General features: G+C 39.7%; 1 protein-coding gene across 1 annotated transcript in view; it reads left to right on the top strand.

Annotated features, from left to right (window-relative positions):
• Positions 1–24999, top strand: part of LOC126416502 (39S ribosomal protein L1, mitochondrial) — a 56942-nt gene extending 31943 nt beyond the window's left edge. Inside the window, exons 6-7 of the mRNA XM_050084243.1 lie at positions 12153–12271; positions 24450–24999. Of these exons, the coding sequence (XP_049940200.1) occupies positions 12153–12271; positions 24450–24704 (374 nt within the window). The 3' untranslated portion in view covers positions 24705–24999. The remainder of the gene's footprint in view (positions 1–12152; positions 12272–24449) is intronic.
• The last annotated feature ends 252 nt before the right edge of the window (positions 25000–25251 follow it).

Here is a 25251-nt window from a genome sequence, read left to right as displayed (position 1 = left end):
ATCTTGGACCTACTGATAACAAACAGACCCGAACTTTTCGACTCTGTAAGTGCAGAACAGGGAATCAATGATCATAAGGCTGTCGCAGCATCCCTGAATATGGAAGTAAATAGGAATATAAAAAAAGGGAGGAAGGTTTATCTGTTGAGCAAGAGTAATAGGAGGCAGATTCCAGACTACCTAACAGATCAAAACGAAAATTTCTGTTATGACACTGACAATGTTGAGTGTTTAAGGAAAAAGTTTAAGGCAATCGTAAAATGCGTTTTAGACAGGTATGTGCCGAGTAAAACTGTGAGGGACGGGAAAAACCCACCATGGTTCAACAACAAAGTTAGGAAACTACTGCGAAAGCAAAGAGAGCTTCACTGCAAGTTTAAACGCAGCCAAAACCTCTCAGACAAACAGAAGCTAAATGATGTCGAAGTTAGCGTAAGGAGGGCTGTGCGTGAAGCATTCAGTGAATTCGAAAGTAAAATTCTATGTATCGACTTGACAGAAAATCCTAGGAAGTTCTGGTCTTGCGTTAAATCAGTAAGTGGCTCGAAACAGCATATCCAGACACTCTGGGATGATGATGGCATTGAAACAGAGGATGACACGCATAAAGCTGAAATACTAAACACCTTTTTCCAAAGCTGTTTCACAGAGGAAGACCGCACTGCAGTTCCTTCCATAAATCCTCGCACAAATGAAAAAATGGCTGACATTGAAATAAGTGTCCAAGGAATAGAAAAGCAACTGGAGTCACTCAACAGAGGAAAGTCCACTGGACCTGACGGGATACCAATTTGATTCTACACAGAGTACACGAAAGGACTTGCCCCGCTTCTAACAGCCGTGTACTGCAAGTCTCTAGAGGAACGGAAGGTTCCAAATGATTGGAAAAGAGCACAGGTAGTCCCAGTTTTCAAGAACGGTCGTCGAGCAGATGCGCAAAACTATAGGCCTATATCTCTGACATCGATCTGTTGTAGAATTTTAGAACATGTTTTTTGCTCGCGTATCATATCATTTCTGGAAACCCAGAATCTACTCTGTAGGAATCAACATGGATTCCAGAAGCAGCGATTGTGTGAGACCCAACTCGCTTTATTTGTTCATGAGACACCCAGAAAATAGTAGACACAGGCTCCCAGGTAGATGCCATTTTCCTTGACTTCCGGAAGGCATTCAATACAGTTCCGCATTGGCGCCTGATAAACAAAGTAAGAGCCTATGGAATATCAGACCAGCTGTGTGGCTGGATTGAAGAGTTTTTAGCAAACGCAACACAGCATGTTGTTCTCAATGGAGAGACGTCTACAGACATCAAAGTAACCTCTGGCGTACCACAGGGGAGTGTTATGGGACCATTGCTTTTCACAATATATGTAAATGACCTAGTAGATAGTGTCGGAAGTTCCATGCGGCTTTTTGTGGATGATGCTGTAGTATACAGAGAGGTTGCAGCATTAGAAAATTGCAGCGAAATGCAGGAAGATCTGCAGCGGATAGGCACTTGGTGCAGGGAGTGGCAACTGACCCTTAACATAGACAAATTTAATGTATTGCGAATACATAGAAAGAAGGATTCTCTATTGTATGATTATATGATAGCGGAACAAACACTGGTAGCAGTTACTTCTGTAAAATATCTGGGAGTGTGCGTATGGAATGATTTGAAGTGGAATGATCATATAAAATTAATTGTTGGTAAGCCGGTTGCCAGGTTGAGATTCATTGGGAGAGTCCTTAGAAAATGTAGTCCATCAACAAAGGAGGTGGCTTACAAAACACTCGTTCGACTTATACTTGAGTATTGCTCATCAGTGTGGGATCCGTACCAGGTCGGGTTGACAGAAGAGATAGAAAAGATCGAAAGAAGAGCGGCGCGTTTCGTCACAGGGTTATTTGGTAAGCGTGATACTGTTACGCAGATGTTTAGCAAACTCAAGTGGTAGACTCTTCAAGAGAGGCGCTCTGCATCGCGGTGTAGCTTGCTGTCCAGGTTTCGAGAGGGTGCATTTCTGGATGAGGTATCGAATATATTGCTTCCCCCTACTTATACGCCCCGAGGAGATCACGAATGTAAAATTAGAGAGATTCGAGCACGCACGGAGGCTTTCCGGCAGTCGTTCTTCCCGCGAACCATACGCGAGTGGAAACGTAAAGTGCCCTCCGCCACACACCGTTGGGTGGCTTCCAGAGTATAAATGTAGATGTAGATGTTTCCCAGTGACTTCAAATAGTTATTTAAATTTATGCTTTAGTTTACATGTGAGAGAATAAAAATGTTTCAGGCAGGTTCACTCACAGAAGTAATATCCTCTTAGGCTGTTACATGATCACTAACGATTTTTCAAAAATTGTTAATCTGTGGTTTTAAGTTTGTCTTCTATTATACACACAAGCTTATGATATTGACATTTTGACATGGAAGAAGTGATTTCATTAATGGTTCATTTTGGATAATCTACGGTGGAGGAACACTACGTGGTCAAGATGAAGTGGGACTGATTCTTGGAAGAAGCTGGGCAAAGAAGGTTGAGAGCATATATCATGAAAATGACAGATTATTAGTGGCAAAGACAACAGCAACAGTTTGGGACATGACTGTTATATGCATGTACTTTCCAAAATCGAGCAGTGAAGAAGATGGGGTTGAAAAATATTTGAGTGTATTGATGATCTAAAGGAATTAATAGATGACAAGGCAAACATTGTCTGTTATGGGAGGTTTCAAGGCTGTAGTTTGCATAAAATCAGACAGAATAGGACTAGGAAAGTTTGTCCTGGGAAAGGGAGACTGTCGAGGTGAATAGCTACTAGATTTTTGTGAACAGTATGATATGGTAATAACTAAAACCTTGTTTGAAATGCCTTTTGAGAAGAAGATGTACTTGGGAAAATTCCAGTGACACACAAGGATACCAAATTGACTACCTATTGCTCGAAACTGTGTATAGAAACCAAATCAAATTAAATCACAGCTATCCTGGCACTGAAGTAGATAATGACAACAAATTTGTGATGGTAAAGTGCAGTTTCAAATTTAAAAAAGATGATAAGAAGAAATGAAGTAAGATGAGATTCAAACAAATGGCAAAATGAACAAACAAAACAGAATTATGCAGAGGATACCAATACATTTGTGGAAACTAATAATAGTTAAGTGGACCTGGGGTATGCTTGAACAAGGAATCCTTGAGGCAGCAAAAAAACTTGGGGCAATATGCAGCTAGAACCAAAACAACCTTAGACTACAGAAGAAATGCTAGACATCCTACACCCAAGAAATCAATATAAGAGTGTAAATACAAAAGACATCCAGATGCAGTATGGAATATATAGAATGCCATTGTGACAAAATGCAGAGAGACCAAAGAAGAATGGATGAAGGAAGGTAAGCAAAGTATAATAGTGTGTGATGTAATAGTAGGAGGAAGAACAGGTAAAGCATATACAGCATGATAAAATCACTGCAATACAAATGTAAAACAAAAAATTACTGTGATAATCGGCAAAGATATCACAGAGCGCTGAGAGAAATATCTTGAGGGCTTGTGCTACAATGAGTAAGTGCTGGAAATTACAGACTATCTTGAATCTAAGGATATGTTGGAAAAAGATAATAGAGGGTTGATAATCACATGAGAATAATTTGATCTAATGCTTTAGAAATTGAAGGACAAGAAAGCAACAGGACCTGATGACATACCAGTAGAACATCTGAAGGAAGTAAGAGAAAAAATGTAACACAAGAACTGTACAACATTATTCTAAGACGGTATTGCAATGGTGAAATCCTGGAAGACACTACTAAAAGTCTGGCAGTTATCTTACTGAAGGAAAGAAATACCATTGAACGCTCTAACTTTAGAATACTAACACTACTGCCATGTGCATTGAAAACATTGCTCAGTGTAATTAAGAACAGGATTAATATAATAGAGGGAAACATTCCACGTGGGAAAAATTATATATAAAAACAAAGATGAGGTGACTTACCGAACGAAAGCGCTGGCAGGTCGATAGACACACAAACATACACACAAAATTCTAGCTTTCGCAACCAACGGTTGCCTCATCAGGAAAGAGGGAAGGAGAGGGAAAGATGAAAGGATGTGGGTTTTAAGGGAGAGGGTAAGGAGTCATTCCAATCCCGGGAGTGGAAAGACTTACCTTAGGGGGAAAAAAGGACAGGTATACACTCGCACACACACACGTATCCATCCACACATACAGAAAAGAAACACAATAGACCATACCACAATAATACCGACAATAATGTAAAAAGCAATAAAATAATCAAAGAAAACTCTTAGCCTACAGCTACCTTTTCCTCTTATATCAATAAAAAAGGACAATTTCGTTTAACTGCTTGTGTAGATCAACGCACATAAGGTATCTTCAAATTAAACAACTTGCATGAGACCTCTATCCATAATATGAATTTGCTGCCAGGTATTCAAGCGATTGACCGAAAATTTCTATCGTCAACATACATCCACAAACCACCTTGCGAGATAAGCATCACTCATCTTTTAAGTAATACCTTAGCTTGGTAAACACATAAATAGCAATCTAAGAATTATATACTGGCATTAATCAAAACTTCTAATCATTGATAGATAATCCAATAACATTCAAGAAATATGAAGCAAAAAATGATCTTTCTAGAAATTTTAGTCCCCAAAAATTTGGATCCACCATTACAGAACTGCAGCCAGAAAATGTACCATTCCATCACCTGAACTATTCCCTTATGGGAGTAGTCACCTTAGTGTGCGCGAGTAATGAGTGGATGGGCAAATATCTATTAGGTACATTACGCATGTAGATTGTGGACAGTTGGGAATGTGGGTCTCAAGGGAAGCATGCAAGGGATAAGTCCCTGTAGTCGCGCTATTCATCTATGTCCTTGGTGGCTCAGATGGATAGTGTGTCTGCCATGTAAACAGAAGAGACCCGGGTTCGAGTCTTGGTTGGGGCACACATTTTCAGCTGTCCCCATCAAGGTATATCAACAACACATGTCGGCAGCCGAGGATTTCAATTAATTATCATTTATTCTAGAGGAGCAGCACAGTCATCAATGGTATCTGTTCTTTCGAGAGCAGTTACTATCTTCATATATCAACTGTATCACTTGACACTGTTTCAGCATGCACTATTCACATAAAACTGTATTTCATGTGCAACTTTGGCCTGCTATATCATGCCAACAGACAAAGCTTTCACAAAACAACAGGGTTACATATCTTGCTGTCTTTGTACAAAATTTGAACTAATTCACAAATGAAACTTAGATTCTTGAAAGCAAGTTTTCAGTTTTATCATAAGAATGCATTTTTTTGTTAATTTGATGCACTTTAACCTGATTCCATGCATTCATTTCACATAAGACTGAATTTTATGCACTGCATTTAGCTCGATTTTAAACCTTCATATCCCAACAATGGGTAAAGGTTATTGGATAAAAAAATCTTATTTTAACTTTATCCATTTAACTACCATCATGCAAATTTTTAACCAATTCGTACAAGTTTAAGTATAGACGTGGCACACTTCAAAAACATCCCAGTAAAATGTCTTCGTTGCATGTAAAATCCAGACAATGCAATCTTTTTTCAAACGGTTAAAAATTATTGTAGACCAAGGTCCAGTACACCGATGGACCAAATCTGAACCATCAGTCTTGATCCAGTCCAGAGTTATTTTAGGGTGACTATTTCCGCATGTAAAATCTGTATGAGGGTGACTGTTTTCACATGTAAAATCCGAACGCTGCACACACAATTTGTGCTATGAGCTGAACATTAATTTCAGCCCAATTAAAATCTTGTTCAAAAGAAATTGATTCACACAATTTGCGTGGGCACCAGCTCCGATTTTCCTTGCTAACCTTGCTTAATATATGGGTAACGTAGATACAGCAAGACAGGTGTTAGATTGTCTATACAGATGGCACTGGTTTGTGCTAAACTGAAAATATTTTACCCCTTGTTCCTAGTTCAAATAGCAATCAAGCACAAAGACACCCCCCCCCCCCCTCCCCCTAAACCAAAATTCTTCATTGTAATGTTAAACCCTAACCTGAGTGTTCTTACCGGGTGATCAAAAAGTCAGTATAAATTTGAAAACTTGATAAACCACGGAATAATGTAGATAGAGAGGTAAAAATTGACACACATCTTGGAATGACTTGGGGTTTTATTGGAACAAAAAAAAAAATCACAAAATGTCCGACAGCAAAACGTCAGTGACTGCGCATGGCAATTGTGTATAAAAGGAGCTGTAATGAGAGAGAGAATCAGATGCGGCAGCAGTTGCAGCATGTTGACGTTACCTGAAAAGGCGCTTTTAGTGAAGCTATATTATCAGAATGGGGAATGTGCTAGTTCAGCATTACAATCCTATCGCCATAGGAAGGGGATTCGAATGGGTAAAGGTCCGTTGACAAATGCAGCTGTGGTGAGAATGATTTCATAGTTCGAAGCCACGGGTTGTTTAGATGATAGACCCCGTAGTGGCTGACCGAACACAAGGCGTAATGCTGAGACAGTTCAGGAATAAATGGAGACTGTAGCGGGTTCATCTATGCACGGGGAAGTCAGCGCTCGTGCAGTCGCACGTCGCACCAGCATTCCATACACTACTGTTTGGTTGGCACTTTTTTTAATTCTAATAAAACCCCATGTCATTCCAAGCATGTGTGTCAATTTGTACCTCTCTATCTACATTATTTCTGTGATTTATTTGATTTTCAAATTTATACTGACTTTTTGATCACCCGGTAATCTACTTTTTTTTGTAAACTTAATGAAATAAGGTTTTTTAATATTTTTGCTAATGTAATTGTAGACTTTGAATCAAATTAAAACTAGAAGTTAATGCAATTAAAATGAAAATAAAATTAAAAAAGAGAAAAGGAAAGGCAGCAGGTGAGCTGGGGAGGATGGGATATCCTGGGCTTTGAGCTATGATACAATGTATTTTTTTATACATATAAATCACTGCTAGAGGTGGCAGAAGCTATAAATGACAGGATAAATTTCAGGGTAGACTTTAATTTGTAGTGTCGCAGTATAGACAATAAATCACTAAATAGACCATAATCACATTTAAAGTTTGCATTTTCAATTATGTTCTAAGCAGAGTAACAGAAGCCTCTATATCTTTAAAAAGTATGTAGTATTGTATATAGAGAATAAGCCTAAATTTATCCACATTCATTTGTGTATGTGACTATAAGAGCTCTCTGGATTGAAGGTGGGGACACCTTATTCACATTCCTCCAGAACCTCAACAACTTCTCCCCCATTTGCTTCACCTGGTCCTACTCAACCCAACAAGCCACCTTTTTAGATATTGACCTCCGCCTCAGAGATGGCTACATCAGTACCAACGTCCATATGAACCTACTAACCACCAGCAATACCTCCACTCTGACAGCTGCCACCCGTTTCATACCAAGAAGTCCCTTCCGTACAGCCTAGCCACCCGTGGTCGTCGCATCTGCAGTGATGAGAAGTCTCTCTCTGAAGCCTTCACTGACTGTAATTATCCTCCCATCCTTGTACAAAAACAAATCTCATTTGCCTTATCTTTCCAGTCTCCCGCCACCTCCCAAAGTCCCACAGTCCAGCCACAGAGGAGCATTCCCCTCTTAACTCAGTACCATCCGGGACTGGAGCAACTCAATTACATTCTCCGCCAGGGTTTCAACTACCTCTCATCATGCCCTGAAATGAGAAATGTCCTACCCACTATCCTTCCCACCCCTCCTACCGTGGTATGCCACCATCCACCAAACCTACACAATATACTCGTCCATCCTTACACAACCTCTGTTCCCAATCCCTTACCTCATGGCTCATACCCCTGTAATAGACCTACATGCAAAACCTGTCCCATACATCCTCCTACCACCACCTACTCCAATCCAGTCACTAACCTTACCTATCACATCAGAGGCAGGGCTACCTGTGAAACCAGTCATGCGATCTACAAGCTAAGCTGCAACCACTGTGCTGCATTCTATGTAGGCATGACAACCAACAAGCTGTCTGTCTGCATGAACAGCCACCGACAAACTGTGCCCAAAAAACAAGTGGACCACCCTGTAGCTGAACACGCTGCCAAACATTATACCCCTCATCTCAATGACTGCTTCATAGCCTATGCCATATGGATCCTTCCAACCAACATCAGCTTCTCTGAATTGCGCAGGTGGGAACTTTTCCTGGAATACATTCTACGTTCTCGTAACTCTCCTGGCCTCAACCTTTGTTACTCACTGTCCTCACCCATCCATCCCCCTCCCTGTCCCCATTCCAGCACTACACAGCCATCATTTCACCGCCACACCCAGTCTTTTAATTTTTTTTATTTTTATTTCTCTCCTTTCCGCTACTTACCCCCTCCCCCTCCACACCTTCCCTCCTACCCTCCGTCTAAATTGTAACACTTCACTGTCTGCCACTCCCACCATACTATCCCTCCCCCTCCCCACCCCAGCCTCCTCCTTACCCCAACCCAATCACCACACCCATCATGCACTGGTGCTGCTGCTCGCAGCGTTGTTTCAGCTCTCTGTGGCTGCAGATGTGTGTGTAAGTTGCGCTTGTGTGTGTGTGTGTGTGTGTGTGTGTGTGTGTGTGTGTGTGTGTGTGTGTGTGTGTGTGTGGGCGCGTGGGCGCGCGTGTGTGTGTCTACTGCTGACAAAGGCCTTAATGGCCGAAAACTATGAGTGAGTGAATCTTTTTATTGTGCCTATCGCGGCTCAGCATCTCCTCTATATGGTAAGTAGCAACTTTCCTGCTCTCGTATTGTTACATTCCATCCTGGATTTTCCATTGTTTGACTAAAATGTTCAAAAAGAATCATCTGAGTTTGGAGTCATATAACAAAATAACACTTTCTTGAAACAGCTTTATGTGTACTACAGTTTGAAATGAGCAAATCTGAATTTTGTTAACAATTCAGTTTCATCTTTTTACCACTCTGATTATGTTGAAAAACAGTTCAAAGGCAAGGGTTGTCAGTACAAAGGGAAAATAAAAAGCCTATCATCTTGTTTCACACAAAGATCAGAATATCATACAATGAAGCTTTGTTGTTCGTCCCTAAAAGTCCACTCAGTACGTGAGTAGAGAATTCAGGATTCCAGTTACCACTGTCTGGTGTTTGTTGCAGCAACATCTAACATTTAAGAATTTTAGGAGGCCATCTCCATTGGTTCTAAAATACACTGAAGAACCAAAGAAACTGGTACACCTGCTTAATATCACATAGGGCCCCCACAAGCACTCAGAAATGCTGCAACATGGTGTAGCACAGACTCGACTAATGTCTGAAGTAGTACTGGAGGATATTGACACCATGAGTCCTGCAGGGCTGTCCATAAATCCATAATGATACGAGGAGGTGGAAATCTCTTCTGAACAGTACATTGCAAGGCAACCCAGATATGCTCAATGATGTTCACGCCTGGGGAATTTGGTGGCCAGTGGAAGTGTTTAAACTGAGAAGAGTGTTCCTTGAGCCACTTTATAGCAATTCTGGACTTGTGACGTGTTGCATTGTCCTGCTGTAATAGCCCAAGTCCATCAGAATGTATAACGGATGTGAATGGATGCAGGTGATCTGACAGGATGGTCACATATATGTCACCTGTCAGAGTCATATCTAGACGTATCAGCAGACCCATATCATTCCAACTGCATGCACCCCATGCCATTACAGAGCCTCCACCAGCTTGAACAGTCCCCTGCTGACATGCAGGGTCCACAGAGTCATGAAATTTGAAATGAGACTTGTCCATCCAAGTAACATGTTTCCAGTCATCAACAAACAAATGTCGGTGTTGACGGGCCCAGGCAAGGTGTAAAGCTTCATGTCGTGCAGTCATCAAGGGTACACAAGTGGGCCTTTGGCTCTGAAAGCCCACATCAATGATGTTTCATTGAATGGTTCACACGCTGCTGCTTGTTGATGGCACAGCATTAAAATCTGCAGCAATATGAGGAAGGGTTGCACTTCTGTCACATTGAATGATTCTCCTCTTTCGTCATTGCTACTGTTCTTGTAGGATCTTCTTCTGGCCACAGTGATGCAGAGATTTGACGTTTTACTGGAGTTGTGATATTCACAGTACTCTCGTGAAACGGTCATACGAGAAAATCCCCCCCTTCATCGCTACCTCGGAGATTCTGTGTCCCATCATTCATGCACTGACTTTCAAATTCACTTAAATCTTGAGAACCTGCCATTGTAGCAGCAGTAACTGATCTAACAGCTGCACCAGACAATTGATGTCTTATGCAGGCTTTGCCGACCGCAGTGCTGTATTCCACCTGTTTACGTATTGTATTTGAATACACATGCCTATACCAGTTTCTTTGGCACTTCAGTGTATATTGTGGGAAATTTTATACTCACCAGGGAAGAAGGGCAAGAAATTTTCTGTTACAATTGTGTGGTGTGCGTACTGTAAGACCTTCGGTACAGACACCATCAGATTATTTGACTTGTCGCTCTACTGAAGTAGGCGAGTGTCAGTAATATGTCTCGTGGTCTTATCGTGGCGTGTTTATCTTCTGCCGTTAGGTCAGACGATAGAAATGCCACTTGCACGCTTAGAGTAGCAGATTGACGGTGACCAACTTTAAACAGAACTTGATTAATTTTCACACACACATATGTTAAAATAATAAAAAGCATAGACATTACATAACTTGATTCTGGATACTATTTACAATTGACAATCTGAAGTTCCTTTGGTCTGGGTACGTTAATCTTACTCTCACATATCTCTAATACTTGACAAAGTGTCTATACATTCATCTTCATGGCTATGTACAGGAATATGGTAATCTTATTAGGCGCAGACTGAAACTTGACTATAGACTGGTACAGACTAATGTAGACTTGTACAGTGCAGACAAATGCAGACTGACTAATCGGAGGTCTGTACACTCGTTATAATACCTTGCGCGTTCAGGTATCACTGCGCGAGTGTGATCCGCGAGGAGAAAAGGTTCTACGTTAGCAGCAATCTCATTGGCTGCATTACATATTAATACGCGGATCGGCGGAAGCAGAATTTGGTCCATCTCTAAGGCAGTGCCATCTCGTAGTGCGGAGACGGACGAGCGCTGCGCCTGCGCTGTTGTGCTTAGCAGGGCGCGCTCTAGTGGGAAAGTTGTGTATGCGCTGACTACGCGGAACTGTGTACACAACAAATTGGTTTTCAGTGACAGGCAACAGTTCATTTTAATGTGGAAGTAGGAGACAACTGGAGTACGAGAACCTCCATCTCATCGACCCCTTTCTGGAACCACATAAGAAACAGTATTTATGTGCCTCAACTTCGGACTACTGTAGACAATCTACAAAATCAGATAATGGCTGCAGTGGCAGGGGTGAAGCCAAACATGTGGGCACATTTATAGGTTAATTTGTTCTCTTGTACCTATTATATGTGTCAAGCATCCATAGGTCCAGCACTGAGCAGTTACAAACATTTTAAAAGTAACTTCAAGTATCTGGTGAGATGATTAAAAACCATATAACCATTTTTAGCATGGAGAGCTGCATCAAGCAGTTTCTGGACTGAAGACCTTAACAACAACAACAACAACAACAACAACAACCATTTAAAAAACTGAAGATTCCTATTGAAACTCTGGTGTCTAACAGTAATTAATTTACAGATTCTGGAATTTTATATCTTTATTTTAATTTTACAAGTTATGAAGCATTTTTCTCTTGCCATACCAAGCATTCAGCAGTTTCTGTAAAGTAAATACACACACATCTTGATATACCAACCATGCTCTGATTCAACATGAAATAAATCATAAAGAAGGAAGGGCAGAGTTTAATAGAGCACTGTTGTTCAGGAGGTCATTAAACATACAGCTTAATGATGAAGTGTAGGGGAGGAAATTAGTGGTATGATTTTTAGTGAACCATCTCGCATTTGTCGTTAGCAATTAGGGAAACTGCAAATTTGATGTACCTTCACAAATGATATTTGATGTGATGTACATTTCATCTCTAGAATAGCTGAATTATGTTTCATGTCCAATGTGTGCAAAGTTATGGTCTGCTGTGTTATTGTAAATGAATTTAATTATGGTAATGTGTGTAACTTTCATTTTTAGGTACTCTTGGGCCAGATATAGCAGAGATTGTTAAAAGATTTGCACATGGGATTTGCTATACAGCTTCAAGAGATGAACGTGAACTGGATTATGGTACAATAGAAGCACAGATTGGAATTGTGAGTATTGCAGAATCTAATTTTACCTTAGAATACAGTGGAAGCCATTTTTGTTAGAAGCCCATTTTCGTTCTAGGTGACCATTATTTCTAGTGAAGTAGAAGTACTGGTACATAGCCAAAAATGAAGCAGATACAGTATAGCAGTATGCTCACTAGGTACTTGTGACCATATTGCTCTCACTCCTCCCCACTCCACCCCATCCCCGCCCCCACCCTCAGAAATGGTACTTTATTGCTTTGGAAATGTCAGTGGGCACACTATTTAGAAGTTAATTTTAATGTACGAGGATTTGTCCAGATAAAGTTCCCTAAGAGGTCCAGCTGCATGGGAAAGTGCTAGGCGAAATCTGTCAACACCTCTGTGTGTGTGACTGTTCCCCCACTCGTAATTCTGCCCGGCTACACTTCGCTGCACTGCCACAAAGTATTGGCTGAGCAGCTGTCCGCGATGAAGGTGGCCATTGTTGTTCCTGCCAAGTGTGAGATTCGTTCTGTAATTTGGTTTTTGCATGCAAAAGGGACTCCACCTGCGGATATTCGTCATCAGTTGACACAAGTGTATTGCGACAAGTGTATGTCCATTCAACATGTCCAAAAATGGTGCGGAGAGTTTAGTGCCAGTCAGAAGAAGGTCCACAATGAAGAATGGAGTGGATGAGCTTTAGTTTCAGAGATGGCTATTCCAATGGTCCAACACAAAATGCTTCGACAGGAGTTTCACCATCCGTTCACTTTTACTCGGATTCCTGGGAATTCATGCAGTGCAGTTGAGAGCTTCAATGGCAAAATTGAAATATCACAAGTGTTGGGCTTGATGGGTACTGCTTATGCTTATAGCAGAGCACAAGGAGAAATGCCTTCACTGTGCTCACCAGTTTCTTCAAAAGTGTCAAGAAGATATGGAAGGATTGTTGGACTCCATTGTTAGAGGTGATGATAAGTGGGCGTTTAATTTCACTCTCGAAACATGGCGTCGCTCCGGGGCTGCAGTTGCAGAGAAGTTCAAACAAACCTCTTCCGCTGGCACATTTGTAAACACGAAGGAAGCCTTCCTTCTGAATCAACCCTCCTAGATTATAAATGTAGAGACAATAAAATGAAAAGGATAGATAGCTTCTCACCATATAGGGGAGATACTGAGCTGCAGACAGGCACAACAAAAAGCTGTCAAACAGTTAAGCTTTCAGCCAAAAAGGCTTACATCCCAACTAGAAAACAGCATGAGTTTGTATGTTATCTAATTTGGATGAAGGCCTTTTTGGCTGAAAGCTTACTTGTTTTTGTTGTGCTTATCTGCAGGTCACCATATTCGTTGTATGGTGAGCAGCTATCTGTCCTTTTAATAATATTGTCATTGTTCTGTCCTTTATTTTGCATTGTTAGAAATGTAGTGCATTTTTTAAATTTTATTTTATTCATTTCCCAAACTATTCATACCCATTGCAGCATTCTATTCTGTAGTATGGTAGGCAGATTATAGTATAACCTTAAAAGATTACAATTCCAGCATACGACATGATGGCAAAAAGACTTGGACAGAAAATCACAGTCAAAGTTGAAGTCCAGTAAAGCACTGATAGAAACGAAATACACCATGCCATTTCTTCATATTGTGTTGAGAAAGCACAGAAGACCTTGAAATATCAAGCAGAAATGGTCTTGTATGAATTCTAGACCTATTCCAAGAAGGCACAAAAGCTTTACTGTGAATACAATATGCTGTTATCAGCTGTAGATGTTTAACATAGATCTTTAACAGAGAAATGGTTGCAGGTCGCCACTGTAGCTGAATGATGAACAAAAGATTTAAAATTACAAACTTTTACTGGTTGTAAATTATTAAGCCCTTGTTACACAGGCAGCGCAACGCCGTGTGCCAGGTGAGTAGTGGTGAGCCTGGATGGTTGGGGCTGGGCTAGTGATAGATGTCACAGCATTGCACATGCCAGTCAGTCAGTCGTAATTTGTGACCATGATACTGTGACACTTTCACTGGTGCTACCAGAATCAGAGAAAATCAGCCTTAGTTGAAAGGTATTCATTTGTGTCTGAGTGCTACCAAAGTTAGGCTGCCCCTAGACGTGATGTATTACTGTACACATTGTTAAGGGTAATGGTGCCAACACAGTGGGAAGCAGCCAAGGCTGACTTCTCCTCACTGCTCCTCTCCCCTCAGCAGTCCTTATACAGGGGAATGGCACACTTGCTGCCACTCCCAACAACCATTGCACAAATTGTAAACTTACCATGGACAAACAGTAAGTTTTCTTTTGTCTTGCTCGGCTATGTCAGTGATTCTATTTGACTGTTTAGTAATTTGATGACAAGAGTAATTTAACTGACCATTAGGTCTCAACATACATACAAATTTATGACTTAGGAAAAAGTACACGTTTTTCCATGTTAAATTCTTTTTAATCAAAACCAGGTATAACAAAAGGAAATATGAGTATATCCATATGTGTGTGTATTATGAGAAAGGTACATTCTTGTGACTGCCTAGTAGCAGTTTGCAATTAAAAATGTGGTAAAAGTGTGTGCAAATGCATGCGCGCGTGTGTGTGCACACGCGCATATTTTTAATTTTCGTAATGACCTACCAGGATACGTAACCACCTCAATTCCTCTTCTTCTATTTTTCCAGTACTCCATCTTCTCCCCCTGTTGTTCCCAATTCATTATTTCATCTGTAGTGAAACCCATTAAATTTAATATTCTATTCTCAAAAAAGATATGTGTCGGGTATTTCTGAGTCTTTGATGTTGTTTCTTTGTAGGTCTTTCCTTATTTCTGTAGTCCATGGTGTTGTTGATTTCTTCTTTCAGAAGTACAGGAATATTTGTCTTGTGAGTCTGAGAATTCATTCATTAGAGGTGTCCATAAAAGATAATCCTTTTTTAGTCATTAGTTCTGGTATTTTCTCTATACTTTCGTAGATCTCTTCATGATTTCTTATTTTCCAGCCATCTGTAGTTTGTATTGCACCCCCTTCTTTCTCTAACTATCCCTCTTTCAGGTATCTCTGTCCTGTCCAGCTTACAACTCGTTGTTAGGCATTCACATCCATATAAACATTCTGTTCATACTACAGTGGTATAGTGTTTTAGTTTCGTTTTTCTAGATATGAATTTCTTGTTGTAAGTGTTCTTTGTCAAACCATATGCTCTCTCCATTTTGTTAACTCTTACATCTACTGCAAATTTTTGTAATTCTTTCTTTTGTGTAGTTTGTCCAAGATATTTGAATTTATATACTCCTTCTACACTCCTGGAAATGGAAAAAAGAACACATTGACACCGGTGTGTCAGCCGCACCATACTTCCTCTGGACACTGTGAGAGGGCTGTACAAGCAATGATCACACGCACGGCACAGCGGACACACCAGGAACCACGGTGTTGGCCGTCGAATGGCGCTAGCTGCGCAGCATTTGTGCACCGCCGCCGTCAGTGTCAGCCAGTTTGCCGTGGCATACGGAGCTCCATTGCAGTCTTTAACACTGGTAGCATGCCGCGACAGCGTGGACGTGAACCGTATGTGCAGTTGACGGACTTTGAGCGAGGGCGTATAGTGGGCATGCGGGAGGCCGGGTGGACGTACCGCCGAATTGCTCAACACGTGGGGCGTGAGGTCTCCACAGTACATCGATGTTGTCGCCAGTGGTCGGCGGAAGGTGCACGTGCCCGTCGACCTGAGACCGGACCGCAGCAACGCACGGATGCACGCCAAGACCGTAGGATCCTACGCAGTGCCGTAGGGGACCGCACCGCCACTTCCCAGCAAATTAGGGACACTGTTGCTCCTGGGGTATCGGCGAGGACCATTCGCAACCGTCTCCATGAAGCTGGGCTACGGTCCCGCACACCGTTAGGCCATCTTCCGCTCACGCCCCAACATCGTGCAGCCCGCCTCCAGTGGTGTCGCGACAGGCGTGAATGGAGGGACGAATGGAGACGTGTCGTCTTCAGCGATGAGAGTCGCTTCTGCCTTGGTGCCAATGATGGTCGTATGCGTGTTAGGCGCCGTGCAGGTGAGCACCACAATCAGGACTGCATACGACCGAGGCACACAGGGCCAACACCCGGCATCATGGCGTGGGGAGCGATCTCCTACACTGGCCGTACACCACTGGTGATCGTCGAGGGGACACTGAATAGTGCACGGTACATCCAAACCGTCATCGAACCCATCGTTCTACCATTCCTAGACCGGCAAGGGAACTTGCTGTTCCAACAGGACAATGCACGTCCGCATGTATCCCGTGCCACCCAACGTGCTCTAGAAGGTGTAAGTCAACTACCCTGGCCAGCAAGATCTCCGGATCTGTCCCCCATTGAGCATGTTTGGGACTGGATGAAGCGTCGTCTCACGCGGTCTGCACGTCCAGCACGAACGCTGGTCCAACTGAGGCGCCAGGTGGAAATGGCATGGCAAGCCGTTCCACAGGACTACATCCAGCATCTCTACAATCGTCTCCATGGGAGAATAGCAGCCTGCATTGCTGCGAAAGGTGGATATACACTGTAATAGTGCCGACATTGTGCATGCTCTGTTGCCTGTGTCTATGTGCCTGTGGTTCTGTCAGTGTGATCATGTGATGTATCTGACCCCAGGAATGTGTCAATGAAGTTTCCCCTTCCTGGGACAATGAATTCACGGTGTTCTTATTTCAATTTCCAGGAGTGTATTTTACCTATTTGTGTTTCTATGAATTTTGGTGCATTTTTTATGTTTGTCATGAATTTTGTTTTTTCAGCAGAAATTTTGAAACCAATTCTATTTACTGATGCAAAATTGTCTGCAAAAACTGGGCAGTTTGCCTTAATTCCATTTGTTTTACTTCCTAAAATTATTGATTCAGTTTTGTGATTCTTCAGCTCCAAATTCCAGATTCTTACGATTTTCTCTAGAATGTTGTTAAACAGTAAAGGTGACAAAATGTGCAGTTATCTAATACCATTTTTTATTTCAAATAGCTGAGATACTTCTCCCATAAATTTAACTTTAGATATCCTATTTGTAAGTTTCAAAAATTATGTTTACTAATTTTGCTGTAATTTCAAATTCTCTGATGATTTTATCTATTGTTATTCTGTCTGCCAAATCAAATTCGTTTTTGAGGTCAATAAATGATACTATTATCTCTTTGCTCGTTAACATTCTGTGGTGAATTATTGATTTTAAATAAAAAATCTGTTCTGTGCAGGATCTTCCCTTTCGAAAACCTCCCTGATATTCTTCAGATTCGTGCTTCTACAACTCCGTCCAGGCGAGTATTTGCAACATTGTGCTTCCCACTGGGAGAAGTGACATTTTGTTTGTCTCCCTTTTGATGTAGTGGGTGGATTAACTCTATTTTCCACTCTTCTGGAATCTTTTCAGTTTTCCAGTTCTCAAAAATCAGTTGTAGATCATTTATAATCTTTGGCTCTGACAATTTCAGTAAATATGTTGTAATGAGATCCTTCACCACTTCCTTTGTTATTTTTGAGTGATTTGATGGCTTCATGAACTTCTTGCTCTATTGGGGGAAATCGTCCTCCAGATTTTGTGGTATTACTGGAAATGGAACAGGACAGTTGAAGGGCCTCTGAAAAACTTTTGCATTTATTCTGCAGTTTTCTTTGTTGTTTAATCCTACTTTGCCATTTTCATCTTTGAAATAAATACGTGGTACTTGACACCCTTTAAAAACCTGTTTCAAAGTTTGCTAAACATTTGTAGTATTATTTTTGGTAATTTTCTTGAATTTCCATAAGCTGAGTTTTTAAAGGCGGTTCTGATTTTTTTGGATTATTTTTTATGTTTCTTTTCTTTGATATCTGATTTCTTCTAATTTTTTAAAAAGGTCTCCATTTTCTTCATTTTTGAGCTCTGGTTTTATTGCTTCTTCACACTCTTCTTTCCTCCAATTCATCTTTTTGTACTTGGCCAGTACTAAAGTTTTCCCCTCATCCACATTAACTTACATTTTTCTACATTTAGAGTTAGCTGCCATTCATCACACCAACTAGAAATTTTGTCTAATTCATCTTGTATCCTTGTACAGTCACTCAACTTATACACCTTACCATAAATTACATCATCATCAGCAAATAACCACAGATTGTTGCCCACCCTGTCCACCAGATCATTTATGTGCATAGAGAATGATAGCCATCCTACCACACTTTCCTGGACACTCCTGAAGATATCCTTGTCTGTGATGAATGCTTGCTGTGGAGGACAACATATTGGGTTCTATTAAGAAGTCTTCGAGCCACTATTGTGTGTGGGAACCTATTCCATTTGCTCGGACCTTTGTTAAGTCTCCAATGGGGAAGCGTCTCGAATGCTTTGTGCTTAATACTTTGGTAATTTGTTTGTGTTGGAACAGTTTCTTCTCTAAATTTTTGTGTATTTTCTTCATTGTATTGTGTGTTTTAGGTGGGAGAAAAATATTTCAACCTTACAGAGATAATGGTCTGAATCAAATTCTGAGTTTCTGATTACTTTGACAACCATAATTTTATTGCTAGTCCTTTTAGATATGGCCTCATGATTCAGTTGAAATTCTCCTATGTTTGGTGTTTGTTGGAGATATCTAAGTTTTGACTTTTCTTGGTAGTTCACAAGAAGGTGTGGACATAAGTTTTAACTTGAACATTTTACACATATTGGTCAGTTTTCAGTATTTTTGTTTGTAAAAGTCTGCTGGATTATTCACATACAATATTCTTAAATTGCATTTCTTTCCCAAATTGCACATTGAAATCAGTGAGATGTATTTTAAAGTTGTTCTTAGATACATTGGAGATTTGAGACTCTAAAAGATCCCAAAACTGATCTAATTTCTGCAGAGTTCTTTTTTTGTCACCATTTATAGGTGCTGGGCAGTTTATAAGAGTGTAGCTTTTATTCTTGTACTTTATTGTTGATATGCACATTCTTTCTGATTCCGACATAAATTCTATTATATTGTCAATGATTTATTTATTTTTTTTTTTTTTTTTTTTTTTTTTTTTTTTTTTTTTTTTTTTTTTACATAAAATGTTGTTCCAAACTTTGGCGTGTTTTCCATTATTATTACTGCTTTTTCCCCTTTATAAATCCTGTAAAGTTGCGTGTCAACTACTGTCACATTTAAGAACCTTGTTTCCTGCACTGTTAAAATTTTTATATGGATCTTCTGTAGAGATAATTCCAATTCCATCCATCTCCCTATTTATTATTATATTATTTACGTATTTTATTATGAAAATAAATTGTTTTCTATATGTTTGCTTGTTATGCTTATATTAGATTGCATTCCCGTTTTATTTTCAACTAACGGCACCTGAGAGAAATTATTACAGTAGTTAATTAAAATTGGTTTTACTTTGATAGAAATAAATCCACAACTATTGTCACAAATCACTCCTCGAAACTAGTGAAGTGTTCATGAGAGACAAGGATCTCTTCAGGAGTCCCCAGGAAAGTGTGGTAGGACTGTTATTGTTCTGTATACATATAAATGATCGAGCAGACAGGGTGGGCAGCAATCTGTGACTGTTTGCTGATGGCGCTATAGTGTACAGTAAGGTATCTTAAGATGATAACTGTTGGAGGATTCAAGATGAATTATACAAAATTCTCTGACCAACCACTAGAATTCTTCAAAGGAAAATTATAGAATCTGGGAGGAAAAAAAAAAAAAAATTGAGCTCAGGCAATGTGGTACAAGATTTGCCTCATCGGAGAAGACACTGGTAGTGCTGTATAAGATATTGAAATAGATAGTGCATTCAAAAAAGCCTCACACAGCAGGAGAAGCACTTACGAAACCTTGGTTCATCAAATATATTGAAGTTATGTTATAGGGTAGGAAGCAAAAGAAAGTACAAGAAATATTCCTATTGAGTAACACGTTAAAAGCTCAGACTGAACTAATGTTATTTGACCATTGAACAGACTCCCATATGGATGACATAGTTATAAGCATCCCTGGAATAGAGAAACAAGCATTGGAAACAAATAAAGCATTGAAAAGAAATAAGTTGCCAGCTTCAGATGTAATTCCAGTTAGTTTTACAAAGAGTACTCTATGGCATCCCATACCTAGCTTGCATCTATCGTGAATCTCTCGCGCAGTGCAAAGTAGCAAGTGACAGGAAAAAAGCACAGGCAACTCCTATACATAAGAAGGACAAACACATGGTCCTGCAAAATCGGTTTGCTGGAGAATCCTTTACCATATTCCCAGTTCGAATGTAATAAATTTTCTTGAGGCCCAGATGCTTTTTTCCGTGAATCAGAATGGCTTTAGAAAGCATTGCTCATGCAAAATTCATCATGTTCTTTTCTCACACGATATACCATGAACTCAGGGTGAAGAGCAACTGGCAGATCCCATATATCTAGATTTCAGGAAAGCATTTTATGTGTTGCTCCATTGGAGACTGTTAACGAAGGTACGAGTATATGGAATAGGTTCTCAGATATAAAGAGTGGTTCGAAGATTTCTTAAGCAGTAGAACCCAGTCTGTTTTACTCCACAGCAAGTGTTCATGAGAAACAAGGATATCTTCAGGAGTCCCCAGGAAAGTGTGGTAGGACTGCTGTAATTCTCTATGCATATAAATGATCCGGCGAACAAGGTGGCCAGCTATCTGTGGCTGTTTTGCTGACACAGTAAGGTGTCTTAAGTTGACTGACTGTTGAAGGATTCAGAATGAATTATACAAAATTTCTAGTCGGTTTGATGAGTGGCAGCTAGCTCTAAATGTAGAAAAAAGTAAGTTCATGCGGATGAGTAGGGGAAAAAAAAGAAAAAAAAGTGTAAATAGTAGCATCCTGCTTGACACAGTCATGTCATTTAAATATCTTGTGTTGCAAAGCAGTGGAACGAGCGTGAGAGGATTGTGGTAGGAAAGATGAATGGTCAACTTCAGTATATTGGGAGAATTTTGGGAAAGTGTGGTTCACCTGTAAAGGAGTCTGCATGTAGGATGGTAGTGGGACCTATTCTTAAGTACTGCTAGAGTGTTTGAGATCAGTACCAAGTCAGATTAAAGGAAGACATCACAGCAATTCAGAGGTGGGCTGATAGATTTGTTACCGGTAGGTTCGATCAACATGCAAGTGTTAAGGTGATGCTCCAGGAACTCAAAAAGGAGTCCCTGGAGGGAACATTGTTGAAAATTTCGAGAGCATTTGAAGCTGACTGCAGAACACTTCTACTGCTGCCAACATACGTGTCACTTAAGGACCACAAAAATAAGATACAAGAAATTAGGGCTCATATGGGGTCACTCTATTTGCAAGTGGAACAGGAAAGGAAATGGCTAGTAGTGGTACGTAGCACCTTCCACCACCCATTGTATGGGGGCTTGCGGAGTATGGATGTAGATGTAGGTGTAGATGTAACTCCACTGAAATCATCTAAATACGAAAGTAAATATCTTGAAACTAGCAGTATTATTATTGGATATGGAAATTCATATCAGAAACAAATTAAATACAGCCTCAAAGCAGGATCTGTGAAATGTTAATTGTAATTTATAAAATTTAAGCAAACAAGAATGAACATATTGTATTTCGGTTATTGTGATTCTATGTAATGTACTTAGTTGAAACCAAATCACTCAGTTTTGGTTCAGCCTTTGGCTTATGCACTGAAACTCGACTCCCACCATGCGACCTGTCTCCTTCACACAGAAGCTCGTTAGCCATTGAAAGGCAACGTGCTGGGAAGATTATACCAACTGAGAGTAGAGGTTGAGTTGTTTCTAGTTGGGGGGGGGGGGGGGGGGGGGGGACGACAAGACTTACTAGTGCAGGTTTCTGATGTGTCATCTCAGGTGCATTTGGCTTACTTTGTGCATATTTTCAAACATTTGAATAAATTGAACCTACAATAGCATGGTTCAGCAAACAGATATTAAGAAGCCATTGCAAATATATTTATTTTTGAAGACAAACTTCATGTCTTTATTTGCAAGCTTCAAGTATGGATGGGTATGACTGGCTAAAACAAATATTCTGCTTTCACAAAATTAAAAGCACTCATTGATAATAAAAGTGTGACAAGATTAGGGCAAATATACAAGAAAACATAAAGAGTCATTTGCAAATGTTAGCTTGTGAATTCAGTCATTACTTTCCACAATTTTGGAAAACATAAGTTAAAGTTGGTCAAAAATTATTTACAAGCCTTCTGGCAGTAATGCTGGAGAAGTTGCAGAAGAAATCCAGGAAGAGATCATTGAATTCCAAGATGATAGAATCTGTAAGGATGCATTTGAACCTGATTGTCTAGAGCAGTTTTGGAGTACAAGGCAGTTTTATACACTAAAATTCAAGAAATTGCCTAGCTCTGTCTTATGATTTTCTCCACAAATTATTTATGGGAACAAGGGTTTTCCACTTTGCAGCTAATTAGAAACAGAACCAAGAATCAACTGAAAGTAAGTGACGGTATGAGCGCACCTTTGAAAAGTAATATTAGCCTCAGGATTAATGAACTTGTACAATAGACACAAGCCCAAAAATCACATTGATGTAAACCAAATTTAATTTTCTACTAAAAAATTTGTTTTTCTATTGATATCATACTCTTAATGCATGTTACTTTTGCATTTAACAAATATGTTAAAAGTTTTGATTAAAGTTTATTTTTAGATTGATGCAATTTATTTTCCTTGGACACTTGTGTTCTCTGTTAACAACAAAGATATCAAAGTGGTCCCTGGTCAAAAAATAAATAAATAAATAAAAAATATGAACCACATCACTATTGTGATGATTTGTAGTCGGCGTTCCTCAGTTGATATGACAGGTTTTGTGCTGTAATGCAATGATCACTTGTGGCTGCAAGTATGATGAAACTATTGAAAACATTTGCTGTTAGCCAACCTATGAGAGATGGCTCTGGCTTTTGAAAAATGTAATAATATAATGATGATTAATTCCATCTTATTCTAGCATAGAGGTGAAGATTATCAAAAGTTGATTATTTAAACTACTCAACAACAGAAGCTTGGAACTGTATGGTGTTCTTAAGATTGTTACTGAATTATGGCAAGGTGAAGCAATTCCCAATGGCTCAACCAATTTCGATATTCATTAACACATTGATGGTGTCTGTGGCAGTTTGGACTCCAGGTGTTCTTGTGGACTTAAAAAGCTCCTTCACAGGGCAGATGATCTACTTGATGCTTGCAAGTATACTCGCATTACGGATAATGTTAGTAGACCATCAGTGTGACAACTGTATCTTCAGGAATTTGACTGTTTCCAGCATGATGGGTGCTTGGGGTTGTTTACAGATATCAGCACCATTGAAAGTGTGAGTAGAGGGAAAATGAACCATGTGAGAAAATTTGGTTGACCCTGAGCTGAGAACCCATGATGTACTTTGAAACATTGCCGTATATCTGCCTGGGAGGAGGCGGCACAAAATGAGACATTTATTGCTCACTTCATAGAACTCTTCCCTCACAAGATGCATTTGCTTACTGTAGTGGGACATTAAATGGTAAATAAATTACTGAGAAAAATGGAAGACCGAATATGCTTATTAAGAACTATGAATTTTGTCAATTTTTTGTTTTCTAGAGATGAAACAAATTAATGTAGAAAAACAAAAAAAAATTGCCAAAAGTGGAATTTTATCGAAATCTTGTTGGTATGCAGTTGCTTATCAGTTTGTTGACTGTGCCAACGAACAAAGAAGGAATGTGGTATTCAGGCATTTCTTACTGTTGTTCTACCTTTTCACCACTTCACAACATTGAATGCATTTTTCACACTGGAATCCCAGGAGCAAATTTTCTCATATTTCTTTACAGGGAGTGTTCTTTGGGCTGAGTGTCAATAAGTTGCAACTTGCTCATTTACACTAGCAGTTTACAAGTTCTCTTTACTTTTATGAGCAGTGCTGTATCCTCTGTAATATGATTGGCCCCCGTGTAGCTTTCTGGGCAGTTCAAATTTCAGCCACTACCACTTTTTGTGATGTCAGCTGTAGATAATTTATTAAATGTGTTCAGAATCGGTAGTCTTCTCAATTCACATAACTTGCCAGATTTATGGGAAACAAATGAATTAAACTGTTCGAGGGACCCATCTCTATAAATAGAATGAAAGCCATAAGTATTTTCATTGAACACATGTACATTATTACTGTCTTAACCATCTAAATATTGTGCTGTCTTTCAGCTGACAATGGATCCAAAGCATTTGGAAGAAAATTTTGCTGCGCTTCTACAAGATGTTCATGCTGCACGAACTCGCAAAAAAGCAAATTTTATTACAAGGACTCTTCTTACCAGTCCCCCATCTCGAGAACGGTTTAAGATTGATCATGGACTATATGTTGAAGTCTTCAGGGATGTAAGAGAAGAAGAATCAGAAGCTAAAACAGAAGAGGAGTTTGAAGAAGCTGATGTGAAACAAAGCACTGCTACAGGATGATGTGTATACTGTTGTTTGTCAGTAAGATAAACAATTTTTTTGCCTTATGGAAAACAGCGTACAGAGTTTCTCGGAGATAATTCGCCCTTTAATTCTGATATCATTTCAGCATTTCTGAACTGGCCAAATTTTTCAATTATGATTTTTGTAATTTATTTTTTCCATTTTTTCAACATGTTTACTAAATTACATTAGTCATAGAAAATAATCAGCTTTTGAAAGCATAATGTAATTGGATGGATAAAAAATATGCTCACCAAGAGGTAGGAGAAAAATCATATAACAGGTAATTACATTTCTCATATCATTATTTCTACATCTTCCCAGAAAACAGTGGCCCTCTTATTTATGAACATGGAGAATGGTGCCAGGATGTTTTTCAAATGGAAAAGCATTATCAACGCAAATGAAGTACCCCAATATTGTCTGACTACCACTGGTCCTATTAAATATTCCTGGGGAAGTGACACACTTTACAACAACACTTTCAAATGCAAACAGAAGAAAGAAAAATCTGTCAGTACACAAAGGAATCAAGTAAATGAGT

Source organism: Schistocerca serialis, chromosome 8 (assembly GCF_023864345.2).
Source record: "Schistocerca serialis cubense isolate TAMUIC-IGC-003099 chromosome 8, iqSchSeri2.2, whole genome shotgun sequence".
In the NCBI taxonomy this organism is placed as follows: Eukaryota; Metazoa; Arthropoda; class Insecta; order Orthoptera; family Acrididae; genus Schistocerca; species Schistocerca serialis.
The sequence above is the reverse complement of the archived record's forward strand: the minus strand, read 5'-3'. Positions and strand labels throughout refer to the sequence as shown.